A 17,935-nucleotide genomic window follows, 5' to 3' on the forward strand; every position below is an offset into this window, starting at 1 on the left:
TTTCAATCAATTTAGTATGTTGCCACATGAGTATCAATATGATCTTTATCTCTCTTATCAATTTGATCATCATTTTTTTGAGCCATGGATTCGTAACAATGTTCAAATGACAAGAAGATATATCCGACAAAGGTTATGCCTCACAAAATGTCGATACAGGCTGCCTAAGTATTGACAGAAGCATATCTTTGCACATTTAAGTACATGCATGTTCAAAAGTTTCAGTTATAGCAGCTTCTTCCAAATGCACTATCCAATCCACTAACACTTACAAATTATGAACTATATCTACAAGAGATGTATAAGTACCCACAACAGCAATAGTAACCCCCATTATTATTATTGAATAATTGATGATCATTTCAGACCCAAATCTCTTGTAAGCTCCTGAAATCTTCAAGTAGCACACTGATGGCATTAAAATTGAAGTTGAGACACTTAGTAATGCCCCAATGAGTGACATGAGATATCCAAACAAGGGAATTGCCACGGCTACAATAAGAGTGCTAATGAGCATGGAAGTACTGACAAACATATGTGTGAACCTTTTGTTGTAATGCCATGAAACTTTGTTTTTTACAGCATTTATGACTGGAGTAAGCATCAATGCATATTTGGTTATAGGATTGACCAAGGTAGTGAATATTGCCACATGTGAACTGAACTTGCCTGTTGGGAGGTTCAAAGTCACTTGTGATTCAACCTCCTGTCCAAACATTAAGTAGCCCAAAACACCTGCTGCTGCATAACCAAGGGTGCATACGGTAAAGCATGCAGACAGCACCTGCCAAAACAGAGGAATTTGAACCATTGTTAACTATTTAGAAACCAAATCATGAAAATGAAGAAGCATTAATCCATGTTTCATTCAGAATGCAATCTGGGTAAGTAACTTAATTAGACACTCATTCAATAAAAAAAACTAATCCCATCAGAGTTCATGTCATAAGCACTTGGTTGAAAGTAGAATTGTTGCTATTGACAAGAGTACTATAATAAGCTTATTGAAATAAACTACTGTAGGATTGTTGCAAAATTGATTTTGGATGAAATTGATTTTGTTTAAAAACCAATTGAGAAGAAATTATGTTTAAAATGTGGAGTCATAATTAGCTTCTTAAATCACATCTGAGATGTAGAACCAAAACACTATTTGATGTGAAATGATTTATATTTACAAGTTTCTATTCTAAAAACAAGTTATTAATAAAACTCCATATTAATTTTTTTATCTGGTGCAAAAGATACACAAAATTCATATCAAAATGCACAGAAAAGAAATAATTAGTTGTTTTGGTGACTGGTTAGGCATGTCCAAGATACATGGATGGGTATCATGTGGGTCAATAAACCTATAACTTTGCAGAAACTCTTTCAAGCATTCCTAAATCATTCAATAGTAAAGGGGGTTTAGTCCAGTTGGTTAAGCAGGATGCGTAACTTGTTGTAAACCCCGGTACCTATCTTTGATTACTACGAATAAAAAAAATCATGTAATAGTGCAAAAATTGTTACGTTCTTACCTTGGAGAACTGACTTTTGTCTCTCATAGAATTATAGAGAGTAGGAAGGATAGGATGAGCACTATAACAGAAGGCATATAAACTGACAGCAGCAGGTATTCCACTCAATCTAAAAATTGTTCCCTTTGCATGAAATCCTGTGCCATCAATGGTTCCATTCCAAAATATAGAAAGGAGGAAAATGGAAGAAGCCAATGCACCACTAGCAGAGACATAAGATAGCATGCTCAAATCCTCCAACAAAACACTAGGCAAAATAACAAGGGCAGCAATCATGGTAAAAATTGATGTACCACCAATTGTTAACCCTGCAAGTTCAAGTTGCATGTTTGGTACTAGTTTGTCGAGATTGTCACCCTCTAAAATCAGAAAACCTGTTACAACTAGGTAGAGCTCAGAATTCATAGCAATTGATACTATTATCCTTCCCTTGTCGCCAAATGCACGTTGACCTATGTCAGGAAAATTCTTGATAACAGGGTCCATATCCATGCATCTTTTGACCAAAATGCCAGTGTAACAACAAGCAATGGCAATCACAAATAGTAGGGATATGCTTAACCATCCCCCAGATGCCAGTGCATAAGGCATGGAAATAATACCAACTCCTGAAACATAGCAGCATAAATGTTAGTAATAATAGTAAGTTTCAACTATAGACATAGCTTAGATGTATCATTCAAACATCGTCGTCTATGTCGGAAAAAGACATAAACAAGTCATGTGATCGCTGCACTATTATATCAGCCCGTAGCTGGATGCAGAGAAATATTGTAAGATTACATAAAGACAAAAGTTTTCTTTAAAAAATAAAGAAAAAAGTCAAAACCAAATTAGGTATAAAATACAATAATTCTAAATTATTCTGTAATATCTTTTCTTAATTCTTTTTTTTATTATATAAAAAATTAAATACAATATATTTATTATTCATTTAATTCTTTTTTATAAGATAATATTATAAAAGGATATAACATTATTTAATGAATTTAATTAAGTATACAATGACAGTCTAAATATTAGAGTCAAATAGTCACAAATTATTATATATAATAAGATTGTTAATTTTTTGTAATACTTATTTTAAAAATATATTTGTGATAAATTTTAATTAGTTGATGGTGTAAATCATTTTACACTAATTAATATCATATCAAAATCAAACTCTTTTTTATAAGATAAAATCAAATTCTTATTTAATAAGATATAACGTATATGGTTTAAAAAAATATATATAATGTATAAGTAGGGATGTAAATATTTTTTTTATCAGTTTAACTGAATTGGATCTCGGACTCACCAAGGTTAGGATAATCTCAAAGCTTAAGCACACTTATACAAATGTTTATTAACAAACATAATAATTTCTTTATATTTTATTGTTAGATTGGATGGTTGTTAATTTAATGTGTCTTTTTTTATTTTTACAAAGGATTAATTTAATGTGTCCTAAAATTCTATACTTTAATCTATCGCCTATTAGTTGGGCCTATTGATGTAACACTACCTACAATGGCCCTTGTACTCAAGTAGACAGAAGAGTAAATTGAAAATAAACTAATTCTAACCCAAAATCTTAAAGATTTTTTCTTTTTCATTGAAAACCTCCAAAAGCAAAACTTACACTCCTCCTACTAGTGTTGGAGAACATTGTTGGATTTTAAGTATATAATTAGAATCAGAACAATAAGTCCAAAATGTTACGACATTTTTATTCAGAAATGTCACTCACTCAAGAAGCACTTTAAATTCCCTCACTATTACACCTTAAATAGACCTTGCTTATGATAAATAGACCTTATGAAAAATACCCTTTTTTAGAGCATGCATTTTTGTGTAGCAACAAGATCTTCAATGCTCAAGGACAGAACCAAATGGTAAAGCTAAAGAGTAAAGTTGAACAGAAAAAAACAAGATACCAAATAAAGATACCAAAAAGGACCAAAACTCAAGCAAAAACACGCAATAAAGTGTGCATCATAATGGTAAAAATGATTGTGTAAGAAAGAAAGAAAGAGGGCATGCAAACAAACCTGAGAGGGCATTAATGAGATGGAAGCAGGTCATGAAAAAGGAGGTATTACCCACATGAGGTGTGTGCAGAACACAAGTTTTGGACACCAAAGCCTCATCTGAACCATTCACTTGGTGCAATTTTTCATCATCGAGAAGGGGTATGGTAACGGAGGAGAATCTATCACCTTGCTCACCAGCCATAGACATAAGAAGTGTGTGTGTTTCAGAGTTTTTGTAACTACAAGAAGATTGTACTTTCAGTGTTTGTGGTGTGAGACACGCACACGCACACACACCCCAGAGAAAGTACAAAGGTTCCTCCGTTCTCTAACTTTGATAGTATGTAACTGAAGTAAACAAATTGGCCTTAAAAAAAAACACATCTTTGTATCTATCCAAGGTTCTTCTTTGCAAGCTGGGCTTGTAGCAATGTCATAGTGACTTGACTTACTAGACTCATTTATACAATGAATTGAATTTTATGACATTTTTCATTTGATACAAAATTTATATTAATTAATTCACTTGAAATATAATAAAACATTTATGAATTATTTTTGAAATATTTTTAATTAAATAAACTATTTTTCTAAAAAAATTATATAAATCCAAAATATCCTCCACCGAAAACAATCACGTTCCAGTTTTAAATTATTAGTTAAATTAAAATAATTTCATTTATTTTATGTGTTTGGTAGTAAAAAAAATGAAAATTAAAAGCTTCGGTAGTAATTATATTTTAATTTATATTTTTATTTCTATTAAATAATAGTTTGTTGATTAAAATATTCTCATAATGTTATGAATAATTATGAATAGAGGTGCATCTCCGGATCCCAAAACTTTACTAATTTCCTAAAAGATTATAATCCATTCTCTATTCATCTTTTCACCCTTAATAAAGATGAATTTCTTGAGTTATAGATTTATGCCTATAAATAAGACATCTCATTCTGTGGTGGGGCTTTGCCCCTTTATCTCAGGAAAAAAAAAAAAAAAGGCATCTCGTTTGTATTAATCGTAGATGGAATGAGAAATTGAAGTTCTCTGTTTCGTTTCTAGTCTCTTTATTCTTTCTATTCTCTTGTTTCCCAAGCTCCATTCTAAGTTATTAAGTTCTATTTTAATTTCACAAACACATGTTATCAACACAATTATTTTTCTTTTGTTTTTCATACATGTATTTGATTGGTTAAATTATAATTTTGGTTCTCCTACAATTTTAAATTCGTGGATTTAAAATTATAGAAAACGAAAATTATAATTTATCCTATTTTATTTTATCTTATTTTAACTAGTTTAAATAATAAAATTTTAATTTTATTACTCTCCCTCGATCTATGACATTTCATAAATCTAAGCTTTTAACTCATTATAACCCATTCTCTATTCATCTTTTCACCCTTAATAAAGATGAATTTCTTAAGTTATAGATTTATGCCTATAAATAAGACATCTCATTCTGTTGTGGGGCTTTGCCCATTTATCTCAGAAAAAAGAAGACATCTCATTTGTATTAATCGTAGATGGAATGAGAAAATGAAGTTCTCTGTTTGGTTTCTAGTCTCTTTATTCTTTCTATTCTCTTGTTTCCGAAGCTCCATTGCTTCTAAGTTATTAAGTTCTATTTTAATTTCACAAACACATGTTATCAACACAATTATTTTTCTTTTATTTTTCATATATGTATTTTATTGGTTAAATTATAATTTTGGTTTTCCTACGATTTTAAATTCGCGGATTTAAAATTATAGAAGAGTAAAATTACAATTTATCCTATTTTATTTTATCTTATTTTAACTATTTTAAATAATAAAATTTAACTTTATTACTCTCCCTCGATCTAAGCTTAGAATAAGCGTTAGGTGCTACGTTATAACGGGTACAGCACTAATTATCATGCGTAGGTGGGACTTTTAATATGGTTATAAATTTATTGTAAAATTATTATTGTTTTTAATGTTCTTTAATTAAATATCTGATACTGGTACTTGTTTCATTTTGAAATATCCGTGCATCGATGTTTAAGTGAAAGGAAATTAAGACGAACAAAGATGCAGTTGAGAAAGTTAGAAAGACCATACCAGCTACATTTTATTTTTCATTTATATTTTTATCTATCCGTTCGTGAAATTTTTTATATCACGTTAACATTGTCATAAAATATACAATTTTGAAGACTAAAATTTCTATTGTTTAGGAAAAATCATAGAAGATCGTGATCCAACTGGAAGCAAATCATACAGAAGTTCGTGTCGCATGTATCTGAATCTATCTTATTTTAGATTACCTCCATACACGTGGAAAGCATCGAGAGAAATGAACAAAACATATAGAAATTAAAAATTGATTCAAACATAGTCTTTTGTGTGTGTAAGTATGAAGAAACAAACATAGGCAACTAAATTATTTTTAATTAATTAACTTATAATAATAAATTAATAATGTATCAAATTTATTTATTTATAAATAGTCGTGTATTTAAAAATTGTTAATTTTTATTATAATTAATTTAGAAATTATATCTAAATATAAAAAATTTATACTAACGCTTATCAAAATCAAACTCATAAAATATTTGTAAATATATTTTAAGTCATAATAATATTTTTTTGTAACATTATATTTAGGAGGACTGGATTATATCATGATATTTTTTTTTACTGAATATATCATGATATTATATAAAATTACATTTTCTATAAAACTTAAAATGACATGTAAGAAGAAATAATTTTAAGAAATGAAATCTTTTTTTAAATAAAGAAATCAAATCTTATAACGATATACATAAAGTTATTTAGTTCTGCACTTACAATATTTTTGTAATGATTTTTTCTCTTTATTTCATCGTCGCGTCATTTGTTTATTTTATTTTATATTTTTGTCTTATTTTTATCTCTTTCGTAAGTATAAAAATATCATAAAAATATAAATTTTCTTCTCTTCCTTATTATATACACACCACAAATTGTAGCAACTTTTCCCTTTTGTATTTTATTGTGATCGTGCAGAGTGCGAAGCCAATCTTAAGATGACCACGTGATTTCTGATTTATTTTATTTTTCTTTCTGTTTTTAAATTACCACGTGGTATTAGCTAGCTTGTGCTCAATTTTTATAGGTATATTTGTTTATTTTATTCCCACTTTTCTATTAAATATATTCATATTTATTGGAATGCTTCGGATCCAAACACGCTCATGCTTTGCAGCTCCATTGGTCAATGTGTGTGTGCAGCGACACTCGCAAATGATGATCGCTTCGCGTCTTTTTAGAGGCTCAATAAAGGTTTGTTAAAGTAGCTCAGTACGAAAATGGAGTCAGGCTCCTCTCCCTTTCTCAAAAAAAATAGATATCTCCATTTCTTCATATCTCCATTTCTCCGTGTACATTGGACACGTGGTTTTCAATTTTTGAAGAGCTGAGATTGTACAACAATATTTGTTCACTGCAATCGTGCAACAACATCAATCCACAATAGTAAGTTGCATTTTTCTACTGACTTTATTTATTTTACATTCCCTCTTTCTTATTTTTTTATTTTATTCTTTTTTAGTTATTCAGCACCTATGTGTCATGCTGAATTACTTACAATATTTTTTTAAAAAAATAATCTTGTCAATCAAAGATTACTTAAAATTATATTAGAAAAAATATGTATGAATTACTTAATTATATTAAGTCAATAAATATTGATTCGGTTAATAAAAGAACATACTCATATCTCATAAAAAACATCAATTTAAATGTTTGATTTTCATTGTTGAATTGAGAATTTTATTGATAAATAATTTATAAATATTTTTTTATAAATGTTCATTGTCCAACCTGATGAGTCATCAAAACTTAATTCACCTAAATTTTTTCATTAAAAAAACTATAATGTAACATTATGAATTGAGTCAACAAAAAATAAGAACTCAAAATGATATAACATTTAATTCTAAATTATTTTGTAATATCTCTTCTTAATTATTTTATTTATTATATAAAAATTAAATACAATATATTTATTATTCATTTAATTCTTTTTTATAACATGTTAAGATAATATTAAAAAAGAATATATTTTTTTTTAAAAAATATTGAGGATTCTATGACAATTTTTCAGATAACTGTCTTAGAATGTTTTTTTAAATAATTTAAAAAATCATTACAAATGAATAAAAAATTAAACTTTGTGAAGAATATATAGCAAAATTAGAAGAACAAAATCAAACTTAGTGGATATTATTAAATGGCCACCATATATAGGAAAACTATGAATATTATTTCTTGGGATTTTGTTGAAAGAAAACTAGAGGGAGGCTTCAAGCATTAATGATGATGACTATGATGATCTGAGTTGTCAATAATAATAATAATAATAATAATAATAATATAAGTCATACAAGGTGATAAACGTTTTTTTTAATCCTCCCATATAAACCTTTTAGGGAGCATATACAAAATTTAGCTTATTATGAAAGCAAACTACAAGAAAATATATCTTTTGTGATGAAAAAATTTGTGACAAAAAACTTTAAAAATCATCACTATAAATATTTAGTGACAATATTTTGATTTGTCACCAGTCGTCACTAATATGCGAGTCACTGATATAAGAGTGACGATATTTTTAGTTGTCACAAAAATATTATTTTATTGTGAAAACAAATATCATCACTAATATTTCTATGTAATCGTCACCAATGTCCTATAATAGTTTATAACGACAAAATAATTAATGATAAAATGTTATTATTAGTATCAATTTTTCGTCACAAGTAACTACTAATTGTAATTAGTATGATTTTTATTACTATTTTTTTTAAAAAAATATTGTTTTATTATCACTATTATTTTTTAAATATATCAATAATGCATTGAAAATTATTTTTAAATGCTGAAATAATTATCATTGAAATAAAAATAAATAATCAAATAAATCAAAATTTACATTAAAATATAACAAAGTCATTACATGTTGAACGATAAACTAAAACAATAGTATCCAAAAATACGTAAATCAAATACATTAATACAATATTTAGATTCTCATAAAAATAATAAAGCCAAGTACATAACCTATAATATTAAAGTCTCGACATCACAATAAAAAATAATATCTTCGTAAGTTTCAATCCCATAACTACATTAAGTAGTATCGTCGTACGTTTAGTTTCAATACCAAAACTACATTTAGTTTCAATCCTGCAAATAAATATAAAAAAATAAATCAGATAAAAAATAAAAAATATTGGAATTTGGGTTTTAGAAAAATGACCACATAATAAGTTTAAAAGAAAATATTCAATAAAAGAGTTTCGTATTACTAACATGAGCACTTGAGTTAGTAGATATATATCTCCCATATTTTCCAAAGCTTCCTGTATAATGTGGAAAAAGTATGTATAATTTTCATACTTACATTAAAATCTTCACATTATTAGTTGACAAATGGAAAGAAAAATCTTTCACAAAAATATAACTAGATATGATATCATAATACAATTAATGTCTTTAATTCTAATATTGACATCAAGACTTTAAAATGAATTTTTTCTTTACCATGATTTCTTCTCCTTTTGGAATGCACCAAATTCCATTAGATCTCATGTGCGTGGCCTTCCAAACTTCCATGCCATTCACCAGACTTTGAATCTTATTTCTATTAAAATTAAATATAGTAAAAGACAAATTAAATAATATAAAAACAATATAATCTAATGCATGATGCCTTTATATAAATTTCACCAAACTTTCATATATCATATAAAAAAAATCACAAAATAAAAAAAGAGTTATTATTATATAACTTGTAAAAAAATGAATATAAAATATTAAAAGATGTTACCATTTCAAATGCCTTTTGCATGATTGATTTTGTGCCAATAATTGATTTTATTTCTTACTTGCTTCGATTAGCTTTGTTTGTCAAACTTCTTTCCTACATCAAAGTATAAATGATTTTATATTATAAGCATAAAACTATTAAAAAATTATGTTCAAAATAATAAGATAACTTTACCTGAAATTTTGAACCACTCCACTTGTTTTTAATTAGCCAATTCCAAGATACAAATTTTGGTCTATCATTTTCTTTAAGACAAGCTTGATGTAAATGATAAAGCTTATTCTTGTATTGAGATTGAATTTGTTTCATTGCATATTCCTTCACCTAGTTAGATAAACTAAAAATTAAATACTATCAAGATACATTATCAAACCAATTTGAAGATATAACTAATATTCAAATATATAAATAAATTAAATATAATTGACCTAATTGTATACTAACCTTCATATGTCACCTAAGCTCCTCGTACTTGAACCTTCAACCTTTGATATTATTTTCTCCTTCTTCAGTGCAAGGGAAGGTAACTTCTTTGTGTGGGTGCTTTTGGTTTTAATTTTGACGCAAGTAGGTGGAAGGTTACAGGTGAGTCTTTGTAGAGAACGAATTGTTTAAGAGTGGGTGAGAGAGGTTAATTAATAATGGGGAAGTTATAACTTCCTCCTTTATCTAATTCATTCACATAATATTTTAGTTGGGGAGGTGGAATGAGAGGAAATTGAATGAAGAATTATTTTTTTTTATCAATGAGGCAGGAGAGAGTTCTAATTTTATAAAAAAGTTTAAATATGCTTTTAGTCCATAATAAATTAGTTAAATTTTATTTTGGATTTCTAATAATTTTTTTCATCGAGTTCCTAATAATACAAAAATTTTATTTTTAGTTATTGTTATTTTATTTTAGTCCTTATAAAATTTTGTTCATTTTTTATTAGTCCCTTTGAAAAAAAATACTCGATAGATACTAATAAAAAATTATCTACATACTAGAGAGATAAAAAATAGATATATTAGAAGGATTAAAACATAAAACAAATTAATTTTCTTATTTTATTAGGGACTTAACACAAAAAATAATTTTATTAAGAACCAAAAATAAAATTTGTTAATTTACCAAGGACAAAAAATATATTCAAGTCCAAAAAAACCTCTAATTTGGTGGATAAATTTTCCTTGGTTTGCAACAGTTATTAGTGTAGTTAGAAATCCATATATGGTACATACTCCATGTTACAGGAATTTTCAAAATTTAATTAACCGAGGGAAAACTACTCGAATAAGTATTATTCAAGTTTAAATTCAAACTATCTTTTGTTAGAAGTAACACAAAATCAAATAAATTTAGTTGGAGTAGCAACAAAGAAAAAATAAACAAAAGATAAATATGACCGTTAAAAAATACTCTTATAAGATAAAATATTTAAAGAGGTGACTAATAAAATTGTATAAAATATAAGATACTTTATATATATATATATAATGACATTGAACCCTCAAAGTGCACTAAGTTAAAAATTTATCTAAAAATAATCGTAAATTTAGATAATTAAATAAAAAATGAAACTAGACTTTTAGTTGGATTAAAAGAAAAGATAAATCCAAATCATTAAATTTAATGTCATAAATTACCTTTTAATTTTTTTTAAATGTTGATAATGTTATTTTCTTAAACAAAATAACTTTATCATCATAATTAATTTATTAAATATACATTTTTTCAGACTATTATTTTATCATGTGCATTACATTAGTCTATTTTAATGTATAAAACATATAGTTATCATTAAAATATTAAATTTTAATTAGACTAAATAAATATTATGTATTTAAAAATATTTTAAAAAGTAAAAAAAATCAAATTATTTATTTAAATTTAAATTTTATTTTATTTTTGGATTAACATTTTTTCTTATGACACAATTTTGTTAAAAATATTTTTTTAAAAAAAATACATATTTATTTTCAACCAATTAAATAATGAGTAATAATAATTAATATAAAATGATAACAAATATATAAAAATGATAAAATAATAGTTATTAATAAAGCAAAAGAGATAAAGATAAAAAGATATTGAGAAAAATTAGGAAAGATAAAAACTAGTATTGTACATATTTATTTTAATTTTTGTACACTAAAATTTATTATTAGTTACTTTTGTATTTATTTTAGTCATATATTATATTTGTTGCTTGCTATAATAATTGTTATGCTGAAGATCATACACGTTCCTTTTCTTGAAATTTACTCTGCATAATAAAACTAAATTTTACATTTTTAGTTTGATAGGAATAATAGATGAAAAATTTGATTTAATAAACTAATATTAATATTAAAAGGTAGTTAATGTTTTAACTACCCTCAAATCCACCACTACAAGGTGGTTGGTAAAAAAAAAAAACAGAAGAGAATAAGGTGGTTAAAATTCTACTTTAACTATATTTTAGTCGTCTATATTTTCAAAGTTAACTGTACAAAATTTGTTGTTAGTGACCTCCTTACAGAAATGCTAGTAAAATCAAAATATAATATTTTATTCTAATAATATCTTAAGGTCAGAAAAAAATTAATATATATGTGTTTTAAAACTCCAATAAACAATTTAAATGATAATAAATAATTTAAAACAATTTTATAGCAAAAATTAAAAAATTCAACTGTTAGTGATAATTAATTAATATAGAGAACATTAAAATGGATGAAGTTTGAATAAATTATGTAATAACCAAAATAGACATGAAATATTTTAATATTTTAAGTTTTTTTTTTTGCATATAATAAGTATTTTTAATTACTTATCTCAAATCTCAACACACTCGGCATTCTACCAGTTGATAAATATTTGTATTCAAATAATTTTAAAAATTACATTTACAAGATAACTAATATTTCAATAATTACATTTTATTGTTTATATTTGAATCATTATATTTTATTATTATTTATATGATGTTATTTATGTTTTCTTATTTTTATGTTATTATTTATATTTGCATCATTATATTTTTTTTATTTATATGTTATTATTTATATATTTCATTTATATTTTTATTTATTTTTATTATTTATATTATCTTATAGTAAGAGGTTATAGGTTAAATTCTTCTTTTTTGCTTTAAATTTTTAATGACGAATAATTTGTCAATTGTAATTGAAAAGAAATAGGCTAATAAAACATAATATTTATGACAAACTTGTTTTTTTATTTTTGCCATAAATACCTTAATAATGTTGATTACTAGAATGTGCATTAGTAACAATTTTAAATATGGAAATAAAATATGTAGATATTAGTGACAAATATTTTTTTTGTCACTAATAATAAAATTATAGTGACAACTTCTTTTTTGTCACTATTGTAAATAATATTAGTGACAAAATAAGATTTAGTCACTGATGATATATTATTAGTGACAACTTGGAATTTTCATCACAATTTTTTAGTCACTAAAAATCATAATTCTTGTAGTATTATAACCTTATATACTTCTTTTAAGAAGTGAGATTTGAGTTGTGATTACCTAAAAATTTTCATTTTGGAGCATTATGCTAGAGACATGGTAAGAGTTGTCATCGAGAATGATGAAAGTGTGATGGAGGGGAGGAGAGATAATGGTAGAGATGGGATGTGACGACCTACTAATATGAAAAGCTGAGTTTGAAATTTGATGATGATGAGCATGTTGTTGTTGTTGATGATGATGAGGAGTTACTTGTGCTAGCTGCCGTTCATGCACTTCTTCACATGAACCTGATGCTTGCATTACTTCTCTTGCTGTTGAAGATCAAAATTAAAAAAATTCAAATTTATGAAAACTTAAGATAAACAAAATATTTTATTATGATAAATTTAAAAAAAAATGTTAATTAACTGAAATTAAAATCACAAAAATATACTTACATGAATCAATGGAAACTAAACTAATTAAGGAAAAAGAATATATTAAATCAAGATGTTGAAGCTTGTACTGCTTTTACCTTATTCATAGTGTACAGGGCCTCTACCATTTCCACAGATCTATTACGCACTGCAAGAGCAACCTATAAACATAGGTAAAAATGTCACTGAAAAGAACAACATGTTCAGTAATAATGTTGCACAAGGAAATTGCAGTGCATTCAATAAGGTAGATTCACAAAAATAGACATAACCTTGTGCAACTTTCTGTGGAATTTTAAGCAGTATTACTAAATATGTGGCCCATTTATTAGACAAAAACATGAGTGACATGCTAGGTGCACCCAGTAATGTTGCTGGTGCACCCAACAATTTTATGAAATGGCAAAATTGCCCTTAAGTTAAAATTTAAAAAGAAAATGTGCTGGCCCTTTGTTTTCTTCCCCACCTTTCTGCCTTCTTTCTTCTTGCTTCATTTCTTCTTCCTCCGCGCCTGCCATCTGCTATTGTTGCGTTGCTGCGAAGCTTCCGTGGTGTCGTTGCTGCATTTCTGCCGTCGAGGTTAGTAACCCCTATCTCCCCTCCTCTCGTAGGTTAACTGTTTAGTTAGTTTAGCTTTAGGGTAGAAGACCTGAAAATCGCCTGAAAATGGCGAAGAGCAACTGTTCCGATACAACCAGAAGAAGTTCTTCCGGTAGCTTCTCCGGAAGAAGGTTCTTCCGGTAGAAGAAAAGTTCTTCCGGAGAAGCTACCGGAACAAGTTCTTCCGGTAGCTTTACCGGAAGAACCTTCTTCCGGTAGAACGTTTTGTTATACCGGAAGAAGGTTCTTCCGCTAGAACAAAAAATTCTTCTGGAGAAGCTACTGGAAGAAGGTTCTTCCGGTATAACAATTTGTTTTACCGGAAGAACCTTCTTCCGGTACAGCTACCGAAAGAACTTGTTCCGATAGCTTCTCCGGAAGAACCTTCTTCCGGTATAACAAAACGTTCTACCGGAAGAAGGAATAATTTTTCCAAAATTAGTTTTTTTTTTATATAAATGAAGTTTTTTTTTAAATTTTGCTTTATAATAATTCAAATATTTATGATTTCATGGTGGTAAGTAAAAAAAATTAATTAAATATTATATATTAGGTTAAATTTTTGTTTTTTTGTATTTGCATAAAAAATTTGGTATTAGGGTTAGGATCTTGTTGAGTGTAAGATATATGTTTAGTGGTTGAGTGTGTAGGGTTTAGTGTAGGGTAGTTAACAATGCTTAGGGTAGTGTGATTAGGGTTTATAACGTAAGGCTGAAGATTTATGTAAATGTATGTAGATTTTTAATTATATGAATAGTTTATTTAACCCAAAAAAATATGTGTTCTTCATGATTTGCAGATCATGGTTAGAACACGAGGTTTAGGTCATGCTTTAGCTAGGGTTATAGGTAGAGGTAGACAGGATGAGCATGATGCAGTCGATGCTCCCCAGAGGCGTAGACCTACTGCATCAGCCCGTAGGCGACGAGTATATATTACGGTTGATGAGGGTATTCCTCAGGTGACTGAGGATGTTCCTCATATGGCGGAGGATGTTCCTCAGGTGACTGAGGATGTCCCTCATATGGCTGACGATGTTGCTCAGAGGAGTGAAGATGTGCCTCAGATGACCGCAGACGTAGATGCGACTGTTGCAGAGGACTTAAGTCGTGATGGTGCTGAGGGGTCATATACTGATGAGGGATTCCCTGGTGGGCCCCGTGACCCATCAGTTCTGACTTCATTTGCGAAGCATGTCACACATGCCATTTGGACTGGACAGGTATTATAATTTCTTACTTTTTTCTTCTTGATTTGTTTGTCATTAAATTTTTTTGATATTTGTGTATTTCGAATGATTTGTACTTCAATTCAGGAGCGTCCTGAGCTAAAGTTGGTGTCACACGGGAGGAAGGTGGCGTTAATTGGGAGGCCAATACCTGCGATTGAAGGGCTGGTTGTCGCCATAAGATTAAGTCCATTGATCGAGTGTTCAGTTGTAACCAGCGATCTTGGACTTATATCCGCATTTGTGGAGAGGTGGCACAGGGAGACCAGCACCTTTCACCTTCCAGTAGGAGAGTTGACGATCACACTAGATGATGTGTCGTCACTCCTCCGTCTCCCTATCAGTGGTGCCTTCCACAGTTTCGAGGCTCTTTCCGTGGACGAGGCGGTATTTTTGTTGATGGTGTTGCTCGAGGTGTCTGGTGAGGAGGCTAGAGCCGAGACAGTACGAGCACGCGGGGCATACGTACGCCTCTCATGGGTTCGGGACATCTATGAGATGAGATGCCAAGCAAGACGACGGATTGTAGCAGCTCGTGCTTATCTCCTACACCCGGTCGGTTGCACTCTTTTTTCTAACAAGAGTGCAACAAATGTTCATGTGGTGCATCTAGAGGCTTTTCGCGACCTGGGTCAGAGTGGGGGTTATGCCTGGGGAGCTGCGGCCCTGGTTCATATGTATGACCAGTTAGATGAAGCTTCTAGGACCACGACACGACAGATTGGGGGACACCTTACTTTATTACAGGTAAATTTTGTGTTGTTAATATGTTACATTGGATTGATGTAAACATGTTTTTATGTTATGTTAACCTAGTTTTTTTTGTAGTGCTGGATCTATGAGCATTTTCTGAGTGTGCATTAGTGTGTCACCGATGATGCGTATGAGGAGATGTCCCCTCGTGCCTCTCGGTGGCTGACGATGAAGGCTCATATGAAGGGAATTATAGGAGCACCATACTGGGCATGTTGTGATGCTTTGACGGTCACAGACGTGTGCTGGTTGCCTTACAGTGACCATCGAGGGGTTAGGGGGTTTGAGCTGATTTCATCGTTCTAGGGTCAATTGAGATTGGGTCCTACGGTGGTCATAGTATGATCGGAGAGGGTGCTACGCCAGTTTGGGTACATTCAGAGCATCCTTCTGCCGCCTGTTAGCGCTTCGTTGTCATATGATGATATAGATGACAGGTGGATGCATTTCACGGACCACGTAGTAGTTGTGGGTGACCTTTGTGTAGTGTTTGGGCGGGTATCTGCGGATTACATGGAGTGGTTTTTCTAGATATCTCGCCCATTCATGATACCGACCCAGGTAGGTGACTAGCCCAGACATGCACCTGCCCCAGACCATGAGGACTACATGCAGCCGGACATCCCACAGGTTCCAGTGGCATTTGCCCCCCTCGACATAAAGTGGTAAGATTGTTTGCGCGTTTAATGTTTGATGAATTGTTATTTATTTTAAATTTTGTAATAAATGTTTTTTATGACTTTCACAGGATGATTACGAAGGTTATGAGGCGATCGCAGAAAGGTTGGAGTGTGTGCTCAACCTTAGGTTGGTCACTGCAGGGACAGAGTTACATGATATCATCCAAGATTGCCTGAGGATCGCTAGAGGGGGTGCCAGCGCAGATGGAAGTGTTAGGGCTCGACAAAGATAGCGCACAGAGCATTGATGATGTTTTTTATGTTTTGTAGTTGACATCATTTTTTGTATTTGTTACACTTTTTTGTTTAATATAGTTTACTTTACTTTTTTTGCACTCTATATGACACATCGATTCCGATTCTGATTTCGATTTCGATTCCGAAAATGATGACTTTCCTTCATAAGAATGAGGGCTCGACAAAGATAGCGCACAGAGCATTGATGATGTTTTTTATGTTTTGTAGTTGACATCATTTTTTGTATTTGTTACACTTTTTTGTTTAATATAGTTTACTTTACTTTTTTTGCACTCTATATGACACATCGATTCCGATTCTGATTTCGATTTCGATTCCGAAAATGATGACTTTCCTTCATAAGAATGAGATTAAAATTATAAATTTTTAAAAATAAGATAGCTTAATGTTTATGTTTTAAAGTAAGATAGCTAATTTTTTTTAAAAATAGGATTTGGAGCCTTCACACATGTTCAAGTACCCATGTTCGGGGTTTTCTTTAAATTATGCGCGAGTCGCCTAAGACACTCGAGGGGCGCTATTTCTCATGTTTGGACGTCAAAGAAGCCAAAAAAAATAATATCGTCAGCCGGTTCCATCGAATAACACCTCAAAAAACAAGCACAAAATTAAAAAAAAAAATAGGATTTGGACCCTTCACACATGTTCAAGTACCCATGTTCGGGGTTTTTTTAAAATTATGCGAGAGTCGCCTAAGACATTCGAGGGGCGCTATTTCTCATGTTTGGACGTCAAAGAAGTAAAAAAAAATAATATCGTCAGCCGGTTCCACCGAATAACACCTCAAAAAACAAGCACGAAATTAAAAAAATAGGATTTGGACCCTTCACACATGTTCAAGTACCCATGTTCGGTGTTTTTTTAAAATTATGCGAGAGTCGCCTAAGACATTCAAGGGGCGCTATTTCTCATGTTTGGACATCAAAGAAGCCAAAAAAAATAATATCGTCAGCCGGTTCCACCGAATAACACCTCAAAAAACAAGCACGAAATTAAAAAAAAATAGGATTTGGACCCTTCACACATGTTCAAGTACCCATGTTTGGGGTTTTTTTTTTTAAATCATGCGCGAGTCGCCTAAGACATTCTAGGGGCGCTTTTTCTCATGTTTGGACGTCAAAGAAGAAAAAAAAATAATATCGTCAAAGAAGACAAACAA

The 17,935-nt window shown here is 29.7% G+C and overlaps 2 protein-coding genes across 2 annotated transcripts; one reads left to right on the forward strand and one right to left on the reverse strand.

Moving 5' to 3' along the window:
* Positions 1 to 33: 33 nt before the first annotated feature.
* On the reverse strand, positions 34 to 3,941 carry LOC114374198 (amino acid transporter AVT1I-like). Its single transcript, XM_028331812.1, has 3 exons — positions 3,557 to 3,941; positions 1,524 to 2,131; positions 34 to 784 (listed from the first exon to the last, which is right to left on the reverse strand). Exons 1-3 carry the CDS (start codon positions 3,744 to 3,746, stop codon positions 269 to 271), a joined length of 1,314 nt encoding a protein of 437 aa, XP_028187613.1. The 5' UTR covers positions 3,747 to 3,941; the 3' UTR covers positions 34 to 268.
* Positions 3,942 to 14,659: 10,718 nt separating this feature from the next.
* LOC114373063 (protein MAIN-LIKE 2-like) lies at positions 14,660 to 16,751 on the forward strand. Its single transcript, XM_028330614.1, has 4 exons — positions 14,660 to 15,079; positions 15,173 to 15,832; positions 15,950 to 16,111; positions 16,587 to 16,751. The coding sequence occupies exons 1-4, from the start codon at positions 14,660 to 14,662 to the stop codon at positions 16,749 to 16,751; spliced, it is 1,407 nt and encodes a 468-aa protein (XP_028186415.1).
* The last annotated feature ends 1,184 nt before the right edge of the window (positions 16,752 to 17,935 follow it).

Source organism: Glycine soja, chromosome 11, assembly GCF_004193775.1.
Source record: "Glycine soja cultivar W05 chromosome 11, ASM419377v2, whole genome shotgun sequence".
NCBI classification, from domain to species: Eukaryota; Viridiplantae; Streptophyta; class Magnoliopsida; order Fabales; family Fabaceae; genus Glycine; species Glycine soja.